This window comes from Zophobas morio, unplaced genomic scaffold (genome assembly GCF_036711695.1).
Source record: "Zophobas morio isolate AGI-343-1 ecotype UQ-CSIRO unplaced genomic scaffold, CSIRO_AGI_Zmor_V1 ptg000005l, whole genome shotgun sequence".
NCBI classification, from domain to species: Eukaryota; Metazoa; Arthropoda; class Insecta; order Coleoptera; family Tenebrionidae; genus Zophobas; species Zophobas morio.
The window spans coordinates 13187135-13209277 of NW_026972110.1; the positions used below are offsets into that span (position 1 = coordinate 13187135).

At 34.0% G+C, this 22143-nt stretch overlaps 1 protein-coding gene across 3 annotated transcripts in view; it reads left to right on the top strand.

Annotated features, from left to right (window-relative positions):
• The window catches only part of LOC135122807 (cardioacceleratory peptide receptor-like), a 173592-nt gene that overhangs the window by 62021 nt on the left and 89428 nt on the right, over window positions 1–22143 (top strand). For all 3 annotated transcript variants that reach the window (XM_064047245.1, XM_064047244.1, XM_064047247.1), the window contains exon 2: window positions 4530–4871. In XM_064047245.1, the coding sequence (XP_063903315.1) occupies window positions 4635–4871 (237 nt within the window). In that variant the 5' untranslated portion in view covers window positions 4530–4634. The remainder of the gene's footprint in view (window positions 1–4529; window positions 4872–22143) is intronic.

Here is a 22143-nt window from a genome sequence, read left to right on the forward strand (position 1 = left end):
ATCCCGGGATGTTTATTCCAAAAGATAGCGTGTTTATGGTCACGGAGTAATATTTTTTTAGAACGTATCTATTATCCATTGTTGCTTAAGAATTCTTTAATTTTTGTTTAATAAAATTTAGGTTTATTTCTTGAAGTTTGTTTTCAGTTGTGGATGAAGTTGTTATTCAATTCCCTTTCAGATTTTTGAGAAAATTGCTGATCCAAACAAATCGTTAATCCGAACACACCTTTTCCCAATTAATTAGGATTATCGAGGTTCTACTGTACACTATACGTGTATTGAAAAGAACCAAATGTCACCCATGTTATGTGAAAAAGAGTATACTAGCTAAAATTTTATAAATTTTCTTATTTAGAACGAATTTCTGGTAGATAGGTAAAATTGCACAAAAATTGCCCCCCCCCTGAACGAAATCCTGTATCCGCGCCTGCTTCAGACAACCAATAAAGTGTGGTAATTTTGCTAAAATATTTATAATAATCTACATTAAAAGGCAAACAGATACATACGTATTAAAACTTGCGATTAACGAGGTTTGGATAACTTTCTAATAACCTGACTATACGGAGAACAACGTTGCACAAAAGCGTTCATTAACGTCAAAAGTTTTATGTCGCTCGACTTGAGCGGTCATTAACAACACTTTAAAGCCACACAGAGTGCTCTCTTCCCTGGTGGCGTGAAAGTGACTCCATAAGCCTAGGTCGGCCAGACGTGTTTCTTTTCAGCGGCACTTGTCGGCCCAGGGCTTGGCACTGAGGTACGCCACCCCTGTGCGATATCGGTGAAATTCCGGACCGTCGCAGACACCGCCCATTCACCGGAGTTTTGTCGCATATTTTTGGCGCCCGAGCAGGGACCTAAAGTGAACCGCCCCCGACCGTTCGCTACCACCTACGGTCATCGTCCGCTATCAGCAAACCATCGTTTTTGTACCGTCACGTTTTTTCCCGACGCTGCCGAAGCGAAAAGACCAGTTTTCATTCCGTTTTTATTTTGTTTTTGTGCCGTTCTGTGGTCGCCGCCACTGTTCTCGAAGTTATCAATCGTCACCGTCAATATTGGTGACGTCTTAGGACATCATGGGTAAAGAGGACCAAGTTCGGTTGTATTCAGCTTCACTCGCCACGTGGGTGCACTAGCTGCCGCGTCACGAGCTGGAAGCAGCCCTACGCGAGATTGGCATCTACGCCATTGGCTCCGTCGACACGCTCCGCCGGCGGCTGAAGAACTTGCATTTACGTCGTCAGGCCGAAAATGACCTGGAGATGGACTTGGAGGAGCTGGCCACGTCTCTTGGTCACCGTCGTCTCGTCTCGATCTCCACCGCCCCCATACCGACGCCGACCAGCGGGTACGTGGTGGTGAATTCGGCTGCAACGACATTGCTGACCTGTAGCCTTTCCCTACCCAGTACGACAGTACATTTGTTGAGGTGACTTGCGGAATATCGGGGAGTTGGTGAGGGACATCGACGAGTATGAGCAGCTCCAGATCGAAGTGAGGCGCCGTTTTCCAGTTCCGACTCCGAGCCGAGCTTTAGCTGCCAAGTCCATCGACGCCACATTTGTAGGAAACCAACCGCCCAGGTCCGAAACCCGTCTGTTCAGGGCCCCACTGCGAAGGCTGGAGACCATCCGTCCCCCGCAACCGTGGTCCAGACCCGTGCAGCCATCCAGAGACGTCACCGCCAAAACCACAGGCACCGTCCGATGTTGAAGATGTAGATAAACTGGACATTGCCGCTCGGCCTGCAGGAAGCCGTCTGGATTGTTGTGTTTCAGGTGTGGGCGAAGTGGAATCACGTCCAGAGACGAGCAGAGGGTTTTTGCCACGTCTAGGACTGTTCCACCAGTCAGAGCAGTCACCGCCAACGCTGCCGCCTCCGTCAAGTTTTGGAGCTGCGGATAAATCGGGCACTACCGTTCGGGCTGCTCGAATCCGCCCCGCTTATTCTGTTCGAGGTGCGGACGAACTGGAATAATGTCCAGGGAGTGCCCCGGAATAATGTCCAGGGAGTGGCCGTATGCCTGAAGAAACGAGTGTGAAGTATGCGCCAACTTCTCCGACCGAAGTCTCTGTCATCCTTTTTGGCATCGTTTACAAGGCCCTGTTGGACACCGGAGCCGTTAGCACGTTTATTGGCCAGGAAGTCCTCGCCGTGCTGCGCCAACGAAACGTTGCGCCTGTATCGGCCCCCTAGATTCGGATCTGCATGGCGCATGGCGCATGGCGACATCATCCCGTCCGCAGGAACCTTGAGATCGTTGTTTGTTAAACTGACTTATACTTTTATACTTATTTAATGTTAGCCGTAAGATTATTTCAGCCGTGTAGCTGCTGGCAGGGTATAAAAACCCGATTGTTAGAAAAATTCCGCTGTTTTATTTCTTGTTTCCGCGGGCGCTTACCAGACCACCTGGAGATCCGTGTCTCCGGTTTTAGAGCCACCCCGGTGCTCTCTCCCTAGAGAGGGAGCTGGAGCCCGACGTGTTTCTTTTTAGCGACACTAGTCGGCCCAGGGCTTGACACTGAGGCACGCCACCCCCACGCGATATCAGCGAAATTCCGGACCGACATTCACCGGAGTTTCGTCGCAGTATAAAGGTTGCTATGTAGAGAATTTTTTCAATACCAATTAGACATATTAGGAGAAAGTGTGACTTATTATGTCACTGATAGTATAATCAAAACAGGATGTCTATTGGGAGATTGGACCGATGAATTAGGTAAGGACGGCTGAATTGTTGACTGGGTATCAATAGGCCAAAGAGTTATTGTTATAAGACTAATACACGTAAAGTTGCTTGTAAAATAAAATGATTTACACTAAATTATGAAACGTCCGAAATAATTAATTCCGATACTACGTATAAATAATATTTTAGAAAACAAAGATAATAAAATCAGTACGCAATACCATCGAATAACTAGAGATATTAAAACTAAAGAACTTAAAAATAAAATAGAAATAAAAGAATTCGATTTTGTTTATGACAAGAGAGTAATTCTAGAAAATGTTGATGCAATACCATTTGGATACTTTAATCCTTTTCGTTGTTAATTAATAACGAATTAATTCCAAACTTTATATCCCTAAATTTAAAGGAGAATGATATCTATACAATTCAATTAAAAATAAATGATCAAGTTTTTGAAATTAATCTTGATGGAGAACAAGAATTTGAGTCGTGACCAATAGAAAATACTATCAGAAAAATGAATAAGGTTTTCAAGATAACTTTTTAAAACAACATTGTTTTTATCAACTGTATTTTATTTTTATCACTATATCTTACTATAGTTTTAAAATCTGATTTTGGCTTATCAGTCGTCAGTTTCAAAAAAATAAGACAGATATGCCCACACATATTTGATAATTTGGGCTGTATTCTTTTTCATTAAATGCAACTACATTGTTTTAAATAAATTGTTGTTTTTTTATAAAATATTTTTTGATTTTTTGGCCACTAGGATCAAGATAAATTACAGTATCATTTAGAATTATATAACAAGTGGCATCATGATAGTTGGACAAAACTGCACACTCATTTTTTGTAAAAGTATATTCAAATTTATTTTTAAAATTGTTAATTTTCAATTTCTTTGCATTTCTTAGAGTAAAATTTTTATCCGTTGGAACAACAAAAAATTTGTTCAGCTGTTTGTTGTATAGACTTAATACACAAACACAAGTATTGTTTTTTATAGCTTTTTTTGCTTTTGCTTCATTTTTTTTTTTTTAATTTAATTGAGGTGTGTGATTTTCTGCATAATCATTGTAATGAGCTTTAGAAATTTTCAGTGTTATACTCTTATTATTGTTCCAGGCGTCTATTTTTTCTTGATTCTTAGTTAATTCTGTTTCCATTTAATTAACTTTCTTTTATCTCTATGTTGAATTATGAAATAATTCCTTTCTAAATTCTACGTCGAAAAGATACAAACCTAATTTATTAGCAGGTAAAGTAATAACTTACTTTGTTAAATATACCTTAATACATCAAATATTTGGTTCTTGAAACAAGCATTGAATTTCATTGGTTCCATGTGAATCCTGTGGAAACGTGGTATAAATCCTTAAATTTTAATTATTTTCCGATGGTGAATTTTTTAGCCGAAATCGAATTTTATATTTCTTCCAAACAAGACAGAATCCTTAAAATTTGGATTTTTTTTAAAAGGAGCCTTACAAACAGGGTAAAGTCGATAAAAATGTAACTTTTTTAAATCTTTGAAATATTTGCTTAAAAACGGGATAAATCCTTAAAAAAGTGTTGTGTTGTGAAGGGGCCCTACAAGTAATCAAATTGTATGAAATTTGTATGCAGCCCCATCAAGACATTTCATGGTACATGAAAGACCGCTAAATTATACCTATTGTACGCTTAAAACAAATTAAATAAAACGTTTTCCGTCATAAAGTTATCCTGTCAGCATGCGCTAGCTGAACAAAGCTTCAACAAAATCCCACTTCTTTATTCGGCGACATTTCCCACCGTCCTTAACAGAAAAACTTGTTCCAGGTTTGAAGATGACCTCCGATTCTGTGGCGGCGGTTAATTGACGAATAAAGAGAGATGAAAAGTGATAAGAATGCGTCGTCAATAGGCCGGTCTTAAATCGAGTGAATGATGAGCGGAGCTCCGATACCGGATGTCCAGTTCAGCGCACCCTTCATAGATATCCCGCTGAGCGGCGGCAACTACAGTGCCACACCAGGACTTCAGGGCACACACACAGTCATACTTCCACCTCTGAATAAAGGAGCTCAGCCGACGTTAGCCGCCTTTGACGTCAACTCCTCAGAACTATTGACGACACCGACGCCGACGCCGACTGGTGTTAATTCGTTCTATTTCTACAAGGTAAGAACTAGCAAATTCACTAATATTGCCAAAATAGTCCTGGCGAGCTGAGGGGATATTTGGAATAAAATTGTAGAATGAACGAGCACAGGACAGGGCAGTTGAACTTGACGTTAAGTCGCTACAATGGACATAAGGGAGTGAAAGTGATAAACTACTGGAAACTACGTTTCTTACATTCCTCTGCTCTTGGTATCGGGTGATCATTTAAATCTGGGAGGTATCAAGTGACAAAAGCGGATGTCACACATTGTTACCTCTAGTACTAGATTAACCTGTCATCGATTTTAAAATAATAATTTAATACCAATGGTAATACTGTAAAGTAAAGTAGTGCAACAAATACAGTCGGTTATGACGGGCCCAAAAACAATGAATCTTTTAAAATACATATATAGTTATTTGCAAAAAGTCAACATTTTAGTGTCTTCAAAATCTTGTCAGGCTAGAACAAATTCTATGTATAGAAATTATGGAAAATTATTTTCGACCTACTAGTATCAAAAATACTAATAGAAGAGCTTTCACAAATGATTCGTAGATTCGAGTGGGCAGTGATTTGTTCCGCCTCTTTCGGAGCAACGAAACTTCAAATGTCATCAATTCATCATTGTTCTGACATATGACATATTAATATATTAATTAAAATTTAAAAAATGTCTACCATTACAAAGACGTGGCCAGTGTTAGGGACAGATACTTTTAAAAGTATCTAGATACAGATTTAGATATATGGAAGATAAAAGTATCTAGATACACATTGTTTTCGATTTTTTCGAAATGTATCTAGATACAGATACAAGAAAACAGATACTTTTTGAAGCTTTGGCGAATAAAATAACTGAAAACAAGTTTATGTATTTTTTTATGTATTGTTTAATGAATTTTTTAAAATTAACAACATTTCGAACATATTGTCACCTAAATTATTTCTTCTTGGTGTCAGAATTTGGTTTCCGCTACTAAACACCCGTTCAACAGGTGCAGAAGAAGGGATTGTGGTATTAAATTTAAAAAATAAACAGTTTACTGTAGCATATTTATTCAAGACTGAAAAATCTTTTCTTTTTTCCTGCAAGTAGGCCATCGTTTCGCTGTTTGATGTGTTGCAAATTGTGCAATATTTATTACGTAGGCTTAAAAAGAATATTTTTTTCGTTTTTATTCCCATACTACAGTGTCCAAATTGTGTTTGAGTATATCTAATAATTATCTCCAGCATTAAAATTAATATTTCAAAAGAATACGGGAAATGATTATTCTGTGCTGAAGGTCTGTTGTCGGCAACCTGTTATAAATTATTATTCTTCAATATCGGCTTACGATGTTTTTATGACCATGGCCGGTAATCGTCTATCCCGGTGCGGCAGGTATATACATTTTAAGAAGAATTGTTGGTTCCGTTGAAGGCAAAATAAGTACAATTTCTTAGAAAGGTATTTAAACCCCTTATAGGATCATAGGCTGCCTGGCAGGCCTGAATCACCAGAGTGCAACTTTAAATTTTCAGATTTTTGTTGAAACTCATTTTATTTTAATCTCGTTTCACGATTTCTGAGAATATATGACGATAAATTATTCTACCGAGGGTTGTAAAAATATTAATTTTATTGCCCAAGATTTACACTTAAACATGATCGGCACATTCTAGGGCAAAACGGACCTGCCAAGCCCGCCTCGCGTTAGGTCCAACAATGAAAAAGTGAAGAAATGACACATATGGCAACAGGAAAAGATGCTACATTTGTCTGAAAAATAAAGGTATAAAACAGTAACAAATATGCGATTTATGTATGTATTGAACATTAGATTAGTCGATTACAGAACTAATTTGTGCTAATTGAAAGAATTAATCATTATGTAACACGCAATTATTATTTTCTAAAAATAATACCATACCTTAAACAAATATTTTTACTATTACCAGTACTCTTATTTAATAACACAAATACAACCAGCGGGCCTACCGGACCCGGGTTGCTCAGGCACACAGATAAAATGCATTGCCCCGATAAGCGTAAAACGCAGTGAATAGTGAATTGTGGTTTATGGTTTTTATAATACCATCTTACCATGGCTTAGATTTATTATCCCTCAGGATTATATTTAAAGATGTATTAGTACTGAAGGCTACAATGTAGGAAATGATGTTATTTAAAATATGAAAATTTCCGTGACAGAACACTATTAATAATAATATGTTTAATAATAATATGTTTATTGCCCAACAGCTCATATGAACCTATTACAGAGCAATTGACACAAACTAAAGTATTATCAATACAAAAAAAGAAAAGTAAATAAATAAGTACAAATAAATATACCGGATACCTGAATAATAATTATTAGTGGACCTCTTACCTCTATTTTTGTTTATGTGACCAAAATCACCAACATGAAGTATCAAAAATTACTACTAGTATAACTCAACTAATAACTACTGAAAAAAAAGTGAAATAAAAAATGTATCTGTATCTGCGCCATTAATTTTGTATCTAGATACAGATATTTTGTGCTTAAATTCGATTTTATCTAGATACAGATACTAGATACCCAAAAATGTATCTAGATACTTTATTTAGATACAAGTATCTAGATACTGCCCAACACTGGACGTGGCATTTGGAAATTTCGTAGGTCACTAGATGAATTTATGAAAGCCCTATATAGTGAATTTTACACAGCCCTTCTAAATTAATTAAAAAGGATTATATCTTTGTATTTAGCCGCTCATGTAATAATTTTGACCACAGAATTCCAAACTATGGTTTTTATAGTTTTATTATTTTTCTTTATAATTTTGTATAAATAAATAAATGCAAAAAAGTGAATTTAGCAAGTATAAACTGATTTAAAAATCAAGCCTAAAGATGTTTTACGATGCTTAAACTTCCTCCATAGATTGCATATTATACTGTACTGAGTTAAATCAAAGACTTGTTATCTGTAAAATGTCATGCAAAACAAATACCGCCAATTTGCTTCGCAAAAATATGATATAAAAAAATTTGTCTTATGGTGTTAAATAGAACTTGTAGCAAACAAATACAATGTTTTTAGAAAAATGTATAGATAACACTATTGACAATGTAAGAAAAAAAATTATGGGCTACTCTATTTTCTTAAAGGGTATGTCTTTCACCAATATCAGTCTTGTCTTAACAAGTACTGGCCCCGCCCACCCGCCCTCTGTTTCTTAGAGGGTACGTCATGCGCCAAAATCACTCTTATTTTAGCAAGTAAAAATATTAAAGAAATGAAATAGAAGAAATAAAATTGGTGGTTGCTTCAAATAGTTCAGTAATTCCTAATTATAAAAAAGGATCTCAAAAATAAGTTTCAGATTGACAACTTTTTTCTTCTTTTTTTTTAATTTTTGAAGAAGTGCCATCTTTTCTCCAATTACATATATTGAATTAAATGATTTTATCTGACTAATGTTGTTCAGAGAGAGTAGGTACGTTACTTCAGAAAATTTAAAAATACACGAAAAGTAGTAAAGTAGTTTATTTTTATGCATTTGTATTATTTGAACAAGTAAGTATTGATTTATATTTGTTTATATTGACCCTTACGTTTGTATAGTTACACATTTAACTGTTTTGTAAATTATACGTTCTACTTTATGGCGACATTTCTAAAAGAAATCGAAAACTTTCTGAGCTGCAATAGCCTGTCACAAATAGTACGTAGTTGCCTTCACTGATTTAAGAATGACAAAACGTCAATTACAAATATATGCTTTTAATCAGACGGATTAAATTCAGGCGTAATGTGGAAATACTACTTGATGTTGGGTTATTACAATCTGTCACTTATTGGGCTTTTACCACCGGTGTTTTGAGGTGGTGTACTCTGGTTGTATAAATGCATGAATGATGAACGATTATTGAAATCCATAAACCAGGCCAAGACGAAACGAAACATTGTTAGGTTAAAGGACGAACAGTCACAAAACAGAATGACGAACACCGCTGATCCTATGACCAGTCAAGTTTTCTCCCTCCAAAGTAACAAGGACCTGGACGCTTTTACATCTAGTTTTATTGATGTGTTTTTCTTAAAGTATTTCCACTCTACTTGTCATATGATAGGTCAGTCGGTTTGTCTTCGTTTGTGAGCTGACTGTGCGTAAGTCTTGTGGCTCCGCAATAGTTAAATGGGGGAGTTTTTAACAAAAATAGTAATAATATTGGTACATTATATATCTGTTTACCGAAAAGATGGAGTGATCACGTGTCTGCACAGGGAGCGTCCAAGCATACACGATAACATCAAAATTGAATGTAAAGACTTCGTTAGAAAAAATTTTTCTGTTTATAAATGTGTCTTTCCTACTTCTTTCCCTCGTAGCCCGCGATAATCTAAATAATATTAAACAACCATCAGTAATTGGCAGTCTAAATTTATTTCAGACATTTCAATAGAAACGTTATTATTACATGGTGACTGGTGACACGTATTCAAAATGCATTATATTGTGCTTGCGGATATTTTAGTCACTTAATAACAAGTTTTAAATTTTTAATTTAGAAAAAGGACATCTGTTTGACCCAGATTTAACAGAAGTATGAATTAATACTGAATGAAAAAAAAATGCAAGTTGATTCAAATTTTTTTTACAATTCCAAAAATTATTCATCATCATCACTATCAGAGAAACTAAATTCTGTAATTTATAATCAGAGCCTCCATTACAAAAGAAAGTAAGAGTCTTTAAAAAGACTGTGTTACATAAAATATCGAATAAACGATTAAAAAGGCTCAACGATATTTCAAATTTCTCAGTTTCTTCTATAACGCGATTTATAATATGGACATTGTTTTTTTGTTATATTTCAAAACTGGTATAACGGACTAATCATCCCATTAATAATAATATACGTAACAAGGTATTGAGTTATTATTATTAAATTGTTACTTGTGTGGGAACTAGTGTTATTCCCGTTGAGGCCATTTTTTTTAATTTAGTTTTTATATAATATGTTCTCGTATTACATTAATTATATATATGTAGTAATTTAATTTTTCTGTACTTCTTGATAATATCTTTAATTATGGGATCATTAATGTCACATAATTTACCACCATGTAAGTCAATTTGTTTGAAAGTAGTCGCAAAAATTGCTTAACGTCTTCCTGAACAAACATGTTTTTAGAGGAGTCAGATACCGGGTGTCTTTCATTTACTTTGTAGCTAATATTCGCTATTCAAGACTTTAACATACAATAAAAGTGGTGACAAAAAGCGTCAAAAAACAATATCTGTAATATTTTATTGTCAAAAATAACTACAATTTTTTATGTTACAATTATATACCAGAGGAGTAACGTAGTATACAAAAATATTGGGCACACTTCATTTCATAGAATATTAGTACTTTATTTTCCGTTATTTACGTGCCCTTTAAAGATTCATACTACAATTGTAATGAAGTTCATTAAAAAAATTATTCCATGAATCTTTTTAAACTAGGGTTGGTAGCAGATGAAAACCAATAAATAAATAACTTATGGCATGGCGCTCCGTTTATCAAAGGGTGAGGGCGGGACTACTATTTGTCAAATTGTTTGAGTTCGTAACAAACTTTTGCTATACATAATATGAAGTTGTACAGGGTCCCGATCTCTAGATCAATCTGTTTAGATTAAATAAACTCTATTCGAAATCAGTGGACCTTGTCCAGTGTATCGAATAGATAAATTTTCGACAACACAGGCAATCAAGCCAGTAGCAACCGAAACACTTGTATCTCTACCTGTCAATAAAGAACCGAAATTTTTGTCTTGTTTGTTATAACACATCTACGTTAATCGTTTAGATGAAAATATTTTCACCTACCTTTAACTGAAAAATGTCATTCTACGGGATGTACACAGCCTAAAAGTATACAAATGGTATTTTCACCGTTAAATTACTGAATGATGTTTGAGAAACGGATGAATGGACCTTATCTAATTTATATGATTGTTAAACTGATGCATCCGTGAATGAGTAGTAATAAAATTTTGGTATGGGGCAATTAGGTGGTTATTTTTGACGCAAATGGGCAGATGTTAAGCTTTTTCAGAAGACGGCGTTTTAAAAATAACTGTAAAACAGGTTTCTAATTGCAAAATCCGTTTAATTTAATACGCTTCATAATCAAAATGTCGCTTTTAAGTCTACGTGATGGACCCGCTGGAATTTAGATTGTTTACATTAACGATAAATGCATTAAAATTTGTTTAAAAACCACATTTATATTATAATCCAATTGATTATGGGGATTACTCGAGCATAGTAGTATTCAAATAGAAATTTTTGTAATAATTAGTCAAACAAATCTTGAAATAATTTTTACGTGAAGCGTGAAAAACGCGCGCAAATTAAAATTCCCTGACCACGCATTTAATGAGATGACATACGGACGAATAAAAAGAGAAGACGACATGCAATCGCTGTAGGAAGCTTAGTGTGACCAGATACGAATCCCTGGGGCGAAGTGGATGAGGAAATGGTAAAAAGACTGAGGACAATGGCACTTGAGAGCGATGCAATTTATGCACTTAAAAAGCTCCGACAGATATATCTGTGAAGATCCGATGAAATTGACGCAGTAGCATTTTTAATTAAATTTTACAATTTCGTGAATTGCTAAAATCTGCAAATTCATAAAATATTAAAAATAAGCTGATTAGGTTATGAATATCAAGGGAACATTATATTTTATGTGTCTTACAGAAATAATTGTCGAAAAGAATGCTGAAGATTCACGACTGAAAAGAACTGAGTTTATAAGTTGCAATTTTTTATTGAAAAATGCTGCCTTAATTACCATCTTCTTGACGCGTTACTGCAGACGATGCTAATTTCAGTTTGATGCTTTATGACACCTGAAGCCTGTACTTATTTTTTGACGCGTAACAAATCATTCGGCGCTCATAACTTTTTTTGACGATTAACCTTGATACCTTTTTTCTAATCTAAAATTAATTTAATTGGATATCGTATAATTAATGACCGGTTTATAAAGATTTCTATTTCTCCTGAAAGATGTTATTAAAGCAGATGCTTGCAACGCAAGGACGTTTTCGTTGCATTTGTGAAACGTCTTTATGTTCCGTGGTACAGGAGCTTTGTATTTTCCAATATGCAGTAAAATTTGTTTTACAAGTGTGAAGAAAACTAAGTAAATAAAAAACATAAAATAAGTATGCGGTAATGCAAGAATAAGATGACTAAAGGCTGCTCTGTGTATTCTGTTAAAATATGCATTAAAAACTCAACTTATCATGTTAAAAAATGTCGTTGATATTAATTCTAAACTCGCTAACAAGAAATTTCAAACTCTTCCCAAAAGAAATATGGCTTGAAAAATCAATTTTATCCCTGTTAAAAGTTCTGGCTCCACATGTATGATAAATTCGACGAAACGCTACGCTGCGCATATATGTAAAATGAAACATTCGGAAGAAGTGGAATTAAAGCGTCGTGAAGTTAAAAACACGAAAGTTGCTAGAACTACGGCACTTGAATTTTTGCCATATGACTGATGTGTTGACTTATATTAGAACCGAAAATTTTACACAACTACACCTAGTTTTTTCATTCTTTCAAAATATATATATGTGTATACTGAGGATGTTATTTTTGTACACACTAAAATTTTAGGAGGGGTTGGATGGCACAATAGCAGAGTATCAGAAATCAGTCGTTTGGTTTCTTGCACAGCCAATCTATTTTTTTTACACTCCATTAGGTATTGTCTGCGTTATGGAAAAAATTCCTCTATATGCCGTGGTACACACCACATATTTTTCTTTTACTCAATGTTATCACAAAAAAAATATAGCATTAGGGTCATTTTTTAAATTCATGTTACAATATTTTGAGAACACATAAATAAAAGTATGTTCTTTGTTGTGGTATAAATAATGGTATTTAGTCTACAGTATAAAAAGTACTCGTATTTTTTTGAAAGACACACCGACATAGTGAAAGAAAAAAAAAAGAATAAAAAATGCAGTAATAAAATACAGACTGTTGTGGTTGAAAAATCTGAAATAACTGTATTTGAAAATTGTAACGTTTTAGAATTTTTGTATAAACACTCTGTATATTAAAATTTAATTTAATTGATATCACACAAAGCCCGTATCTCAGATTATCACCCTATGAAAGATTGCAACACTGTGAATATTTCAAGAAAATTCTAAATCGGAATTTCAAAAATGAACTATAGTTTATAAAGTCTAGGAAGAAGCTAATGCGAAAATATATAGGGTGTTCTATTTAAAAAAACTGAGTTGTGCACTATTCCCCAAAATCAAAACACTTAAAGTAGACAATATATATTTTTAATACATGTTATTCAAAGAACCGTACAACTTTAGTCTGTGGCGTTTCTTCTATCTCTAACAATAATAATTAATGAAATGCACTCTTATTGACTCACTCTGTATATCAGGTGTTCAGCTTGTTGTTTTTTACTTCCCGAGCGTAAGCTAAGGAAGTATAGTAATCGAGTCCATCTGACAAATGGCCACTTTTATATTTTCTCGACCTTTCATGATCCCTAGAGTACGAAAAAAGTAGTCTCCCGTTTCCGTCTACCTGTCTCTCTGTCTGTCTGTCTAGTGTCTGTATCCATTTTTATTAGACACATAATCTCTGAAAGTGCTGGACCGATTGTTTTCAAATTTTGTATGTTATTAGAAACATCATGTAGATGGTTACATGCTAAAAAAATTTTGCTAATCATCCCACCAACAATTTGATGACGCCATTTCAAAGAATTCTATGTTTATTTGATTTAACTGTTATATAACAATATATTCCTAGAAGTATGGTGTACGAATCCGCTTTGAGTTTTTACTTAACCCTCCAAATTTTGCAAAAACATAATGCACGGGATAATAACAGTTTACCATTAGCGTAAGGCATCTCGGTGGTAGTTTAGTTGTTACAACTCGGGAATGCTGACCGGACGTCGCGCGTTCGATAACAAACTTTGACTTTAGTTTTTTTACATAACTTTATATACATATACCTAAAATTACTTATAAATATACAAATGTTAAAAAGAAGAAAAAAACAGCAAAAAGACCAATTAATTATCTATGTTTATGACGTCATAACAAATTTTTTATTGATAAAATAACCACACTTTCTCGAAAAGGTGAGAATACTTACCTACGCCCCTCTTTATTTAAAAATGTAACACCTCGGAGGTCCCAATTGTCTTTTGTAAAAGTGTAAAACCTTCTCGGGGGCGCCAAATGGTTTTTTTGTGTGTGAAAGCTTCTCGGAGGCCCCAAATATATTTTTTTAAGAATGTTAAACATTCTCAGGGGTCGCAACTGTCTTTTTTAAAAATGTAAAACTTTCTCGGGGGCTCAAACGTGTTTTTTTTTAATGTGTAATCTTCTCGGGGGTCCTAACTGTCTTTTTAAAAATGTAAAACCTTCTCGGGGACCCCAAATATATATTTTTAATAATGTTTAACCTTCTCGAGGGTCCCAATTGTCTTTTGAAAAAGTGTAAAACCTTCTCGGGGGCGCCAAATGGTTTTTTAGAGCGTGAAAGCTTCTCGGGGGCCCCAAATATATATATTTTTTAATGTTAAACCTTCTCGGGAGCGCCAAATGTTTTTTTATGTGAGATCTTCTCAGGGGTCCCAACTGTCTTTTTCAAAAATGTAAAACCTTCTCGAGGGTTCCAATTGTCTTTTGAAAAAGTGTAAAACCTTCTCGGGGGTTCCAACTGTCGTTTTTTAAAATGTTAAACCTTCGCGAGGGTTACAATTGTCTTTTTCAAAAATGTAGAACCTTCTATTGGGTGCCAAATGTTTTTTTTCAATGTAAAATCTTCTCGGGGGTCGCAAATGTCTTTTTTTTTTATGTAAAACCTTCTCTGGGGTCCCAACTGTCTTTTTTAAAAATGTAAAACATCCTCGGAGGTCGCAACTGTCCTTTTTTAAAAATGTGAAACCTTCTCGGGGGCTCGTTTTTTCTAAATGTGAATTGTGAAACCTGTTCAGGGGCCCCAAGTGTCTTTTTTTTTAATATTAAATCTTCTCGGAGCTTCCAACTGTCTTTTTTTAAGAAGATGAAAACTTTTTTTTCTATTACACTTTCTTATTTTTTTTACCTTCTACATTGTTTTTGCTCCATTGAAAAAATAAAATTACGCAAAATCAAATTTTATAATTTTTCAGAGAAGCAGTATTTGTTGGACTATTCTTCAGAAGCGAGGGAAGTTCTGTCGAAATAATTTTCGATAACTTTTTTCTTTTACACCATTTATCTACGGTTTTTGCGAATGCTGATTTTTTTTTGTGAAATTTTAGTTTTGAATGTTTGAAGACTGAAATTTTACGTTCGTGATTCGAGATTCTACCTGCTTCTGGTACAGTGTCATTTAAGAAGTGTACATAGTTGTTACTGTCTGTAAGTTATCAAATCATAAGTAAATAAATGTTTAGTAGGTACAAAAATAACCTTCTCAGAATAAATCTACAACACTAGGTTGCCCATAAGTGAATCGTTATGAGTTATGTTGCTTAATATGGATTTTGAATAATACCAGATTTTTGAAGATTTGTTTTTAGTGGAATTTTTTGCTTGTCAGATTACCGTCAGCTGAAATTTTGAGTTTAAAATACAACGATCAAAGACAAACCGTCAAAAATTCATGGCTATCTTCGGTCGTGTTTTTTACTGCCCTATCGGTATTTTGTCAATCAATGGTGACGAATTTTGGAGTATTTATTTTGTCTATATTACAATAGTATTTTAAAAATTGAGTAGTACACATATAGTATTTGAAAAAATTTCGCCCAGCCGTTCATTGTATAAAAAAATGCGAAATATCTCTTTGTCACTGGAATCAATAATAAAAAATAGAAGAAGGGTGTTCTAGAATAAGAATAAAAATAGATTTTAACTTTTAAAGAGGAACGTTTTTGACTGATGAATTAAAAAAAATGTAGGATTTTGTAGAAAAACCAAACAATTTATAAACATATCCTAACGAAAAATGGTTGCATTAATTAGTAAATAGCAAGTGAGGCAGGGTTTGGAATGGAAATTTTGAAAATATTGACATTGTTAAAAATAGATCTAATTAGTACTTCAAAATACGCACCAATTACGCCCACTGATTTCAAACGATGTTTTTGACACGTGTGTTATGTTGTGAACTATATTAATAGCAAGCTTGAACTTTAGAGACTGGTTTATCTCTTGTTAATCATTCACAATACTGCATTTTCAATGCAATTATACCATTAGAATTAAAAGCAAAATTGTGTACTGCATCCTACAGGGCAAACCTGAATGATGCTGAAGCCTTCATGAAGAGTTAAGTTTTATCGTAATCATAATAATTATTCAAATGATAGATTGCTATTCCATATAAGTGGCAGCTCTCAATTAACCTAAAGGTAATTTTCTCAATTACCGCCTTGAAGCGTTCAAAGTATCATCTAACATTAAAATAAGTAACTACCTGCACCTAATTGATTAGAGTCAAACTTCAAACGCATGATTTAACACAATTTTCATCCGTCTCGACAATGTCAAAGATTCAACGTACCAATTATAACGACGGCCATTACAAGAATTTGATGTCTCAACATAAATTGCACTTTTCCGTTTTAATAATGCCTTGTAAACATCATTTTGCATTTAATTACGCGCATTCCGTGGCAGGATCATCAAAACTCATCGCAATAACTGTACTAAAATATCGACGTAATGCAGACATCCGTAAATAGGGTGCAATTTCCTTTGGTTACGGTCAAAAGGATTCTGCTCTTTGTGACGCATTTGAGAAATGTGTTTTGTCTAAGGTCCTTGCGAAAAATATGATTTTGGCTGTGTTTTTTCCAGGACATTACATTATCGGCGTGTTCACTTTAAATCAATACAACTGAAATCTAATGTCATTTCCGGTCAAAATTCGGAAGCTTGAACGGAAACTATTAATCGGAATGGAAGGGGATCAGAAATCAATCTCGAAAGATACGATCGGACGACGTCCAAGCCATGTCGTTAGTTTAGTCTTGTATTCGGCTAGTTCGAATTTATTACGAAATGGATAGAGTTTCCTTGAAGGTACAACGAAGTAGAAGATTGTAACACTGGAATATTATTAAATTACGATAAATTTTAAATTGTATAATGCACGAATTAGGATTTTTTTTTAAGTAATACAGTACCTATTTGACGAATTTAATAACCCTCACTCTGCTCATTAAATATTTCTTGAGACGATAACTGCAAATTTAATTATAACTACTACGCGCTTTTCCGACGATAATATTTTTGGATATCATCATTGAGGAGGTGTACTTATCATTTTAATGCTAGATTGTGAAAGTGGGTTAAGGGTACTGTTAACGGTTTTCCGAATTTATTTATCATTAAAGATAGTAAGTTTATGTGGGAAATAAATTACTGGTGTTTTGAAAAGGATTTCCAACTTCGTAAAGAGTAAAAATTATGAATAAAAACACGTTTTTATTTGGCTGCGGTTTGTATCCAATTTTACTTTATTACGAATATGTACTTCATGAATAAAATATGTATAACATTTACATTGCAGATGTCTGCTATCCTATTTTGCCGTGTTATTACGTTGTGCATAGATTTTACCGTGTCAGTAGAATTTAATAAAAAAGCTATTTCTGATCAAAACTGCATAATAGATTCGCTGTCACATTGAAGATATAAATAACCTAGTAACCAAGGGCAAACCTTTGGGCTAACAGTACTGTACTCATACATTAAATTTTCTTTCTTTAAGATATTAATTTATCGCAACTAAAAAAAGAACTAAGCTTTTGCGAATATGGGCGAGTTTGCCAACCCGAGCGTTAGCGAGAAGCAGTTTCAACGCACGACGTGTTTAAGATGAGAGCTAGGTAATATCAGTTTGCGAAGTAGGATAATTTCCTCTGCAGTGAATGCATACCATTTAACTTTGTAACTATAGTATATACAGTTATATTTTCCTCGATCCAATAATTTTTTTTTTTGATCTGATAATAACCCATTGTGACTACGAACATCGAAACCTATATTTTACGATTACTTGCGTATTGTAGAGTAGCAAACCAGTAATCCTCGCTTTAAATTACTGGTTATTACCCCTTCATTAAAATTGTCTGTGGCGTCCACAAGATGCACTGTAATAATGCATGACAGAGCTAATGAAATTTAATCGAACATTGTGTCATAAATTTTTTAAGTCATTATCTTGCTTCTGTTTCGCCGATCTTTTCGACGGACACTGAGCTTATTATCATAATTTTCATACATAATAATCGTTTTCAATTTGTGTATTTCTGTAGCAACCAAACTCGACAGTCTGGCCGAGATGTCTGGAAATAAAATTGCCCCGAAATTGATTAATTTAGAAAGTCGCATTTTGCTTTGAATGACGACGACGAGAATAAAATTTTTATACTTAAACTGAAGACTTACAAGGCACTAGATAGGTAGCAGAAGTATGAACCTTGTATATTTGTTGTCTGGTCGACCACGTTGACAAGTATCTAAAATATGTATTGACAAAAGTCACATTAGAAACAAATACATATTTTTTACGTAAACTCCAATTCTCAGACAGTTTTTAGCGCCTCTCAATTTCAACTTTTCACACGTCAGTTTGTGACGCAAACCTCTCATATCATATCGCCTCTAGTTTCAAATTGCATTAAAGTGTAATTAAACAACCACATAAATATGACACGCCTTCCGCAATAGAATCCCTACGTTAAATATTTACCTTTGACGCAGAGTTTTTTCCCCAAAAAGCGTTTACACCATCACAGCTTTGTTAGTCAAATATAATTAATCAAATTGCTCTCAAAATCAATTACTCTTAAGTTCGACTTAGCTTTGTTTGATTTTGACGGAAAGCTAATGCCAAGAATCGATGACACTGGTGGAGTGTTTCAAGAAAAAACCCACCGCACCGACTAAAATAAATACCATCACGCAATTTAAATTCTAGAATACCTCATGTTAATGGTGTAATCGAGACTGCAGGTTTTTATGTCGGCGACCGTTCACCTGAAGTTAATTTGAACCGATATATTTTCGACTATTTTTAGATAATGTCACGACTTCTTAAAATTCTACACACTCTGATGCACGTATCAGGATAATAGTGGCATTGTATCATACCTCCACTAACTTTATTACTATTATTGAGAACCTATCTAGTATTTAAACTTTGCAGATCATGTTCAAGTCAATTTGATTATGCTGGAAAGGAGCACAAAGACACAAGATTGCTACAGTTATCGTAACGAACCGTTAAAATGATGTCTTGAAATGTTACAGGCAATAGGATTCGTTTGGAACAATAGAACAATCCTTTTTTGAACAATAATGAAGGTACTCATTAGGTATACTTGTAACTGTTCTTGCTAAAGCGATGTTTCAGTTTCTTTTCGTATTAATTCTGGCCGAGTCATGAAATAAGACGTGGATGTAATTTTTGTCTAATTAAATTTTTATTGTATAATCTGTGGGACAAAAATGCTCATTAGAATTAATGAAATTCCCAATTAATATATTTAAATGATGGACAATACTGTTTTATTGATACTAATTTGGTTTATTAGGACTTAATTATACCTACTGAATTAAGAATGTTGATAGCTATAAAATAAAAATTAAATAGCAGCTTTGAAACATTAAATTAATTTCCGTCTATTTTATGTCATAAATTAAAATTACACAAAGTATTAGCGTCTCTGATCTTTCGAAACCGCTACTTAACGTCTTAACATGACTTTTTGCCTGCTGAACATCTGGAAAACTGTCTTCCTAAACAGAACGCGGTCGTGGACTCGGAAAACTAAGAATTTAAACTATTCCGTTTAATCCCTGGTCTAGGGTGTTCGAGAATGGTACGATACCGTTATTACCGAGATTAAGTTCCTTTAGTTTAGAAATATGCACTGGAGTGTTGGTTTGTTTCAGTTTCCACGAACAAGAGTGGAATTCTCAAGGTATATTTACTTTTTCAGAATTTATAACTGCGGGTGCGCGCTTTTACTTGGTAAAATAAAAGTTAAGTGAAACTCTTTTTAGAAGTGAATTTTGTAAGACAATTTATTACGAAGAGAAAATAACGGCTGTTTTGAATTCCAGCAGGAATAACAATTTGTTCTACAAAATGCTTTGTGCTCATATGTGTGCCTTTATTAGTCGGATTTTTTTAGAAGGGACATAAATGGTTTTGTTCTTGCCAATTTACAGAATTCTAACGAAAATAAGTTCATTGTTAATTAAAATATGTTGAGAATGTTTACAACAGAGATTTTTGTTTAACCTAATTCTGTCTTTTATTGTACGCAGTATTATTGTAAAAAAATTTGTTGCGAAATCGAACAATTATAGCAACGACCATTTTTTCTCTAATTTGTTAATGAATAAATAAAAAATACTCCTAGTTTTTTAGAGACAATTCAATGTATTCAACATTATTAATATGACTAAGTAATTTGTAGGACGGCAAAGTGGGACTAGACACATTTAATTTTTCTGAAACTATCCAGACTCTTTTCTTAATTTATTTTCTTTTCTTGTTTATGGTTATTAAGATGCAGTATATTTGTTTCTTTTTTTTTGTTAAAACATTTTTGTGTTTCCATAGCTGTCTAGGAAATTGCCAATTGGCAACATTTCAGTATCCAGTTGAATTCAACTCTGCATTGTACAAAAAGATAACACATAAATGTTTAATAAATATTCGTTTATAAGTGGTCTCAAAATAAATCTATTACCTGAGCCCACATAAAATAAAACTAGTCTTGTACATGAAAGTAAACCTGAAACACAAAAGAAAACTCGAATATTTTTTACTATTTTGTCCTATAATATATGTATACCCGATATATTTGTAAATATGTAGTTTAAGTCCAAATACGTATTTATCTAAGTTATCAGTGTTGCAAGAAATGATAGAAACAAAATATCAATGTGTAAAAAAATTAATTTTTTATTTACATGTTTTTTGCTGCATATAATCCGAGCTTTAAGCGGGATTTATAAACTTGCTGTTGACGTTGAAGTTCCCTTTGCAGTTGCTGTTCCCGCTGACGTTGCTTTTAGAACTGAAAATTGTCATTTATAATCTTCGTTGCCAAGTTGCCGTTGATAGTAACTTTGGTGTTTTCTTGTTGTCGAAATAAATCTACACATATTAAAAAAAAAAAAAAAAAGCAAAATGTAGAACAAAATAAATATACCCGGTAGATATTTTAGTAATAACATTAAATGGTTAATACTGCGTTACCAAAAAAAAAGAAAAACAAATACATACCCATTCTTTTAACAAACAGTGCATAAATAAACAAAAGTCATAAAAACTAAAAAACAAATTTCGCTGAAAAGAGAGGGTTCCATCAGAAAAAATTAACGCGTTACAGTTAGGAATCGCAACAGATAAGTTGTCCTTAATCGCAAAGACATGCGTCTAAAACAAGATCTAAATAAGTCATTTCCCCTGATTATCTAAGAGCTAAGTTACTCTAATGATTATAAACACGAGTACATGAAACCGTCTCATCCATTTTTTACATAAATCTACGTTTCATCCAGCGATATTGTACGTAACTAGATTTTGTTGTAATTTACCCTTACATTAGTTTAATTTTAACTACAAGTTATTAACGGGCTTAACACTCGAATGACTTACAAATCACAATAATCCTTTGAGCATTGTAATTTTAGTTAGTGTAGGTCACTTTGAAGGTGAAAATAACCCGTATTATGAGATAATCAAAAGCCCTGTGAAGTCTGTGTCGAAGCAACTCCAAAAACATAAAATGTAATCCATAACTACGCAAACCCGTTTGAAATTTAAAAATCGATAAAAATAAATTTTAAAGCGACAAATAACTAGACATCGAAGTCAACGGAGTTCATATTGCGTTCGACGCTATCACGAAAACAAAAAAAAACAGTACGATAGGATGGATGTCTGGATTAAATGCACTTTCGTAAGAATCGTAGATGTTTGTAAGCATCACACTTTTACGTTCGTTTACATGCAAATTTATGTACATGTTTCAGTATCAGAGCGCTATCCTGCGTCAAACCATATGTTCCTTTAAGTTCTGATTTAATCAGTTACGACTTTATCGCAACCGTCATCTGCTAACACGCGGAAATGTTCCATCATGGGAAATCAAGTCGGATCTGTAATTGGTCGATTGTGCGATAACACCATTAAATAATGTGCGAGAGCCTTTATTAAACGCAATCGATA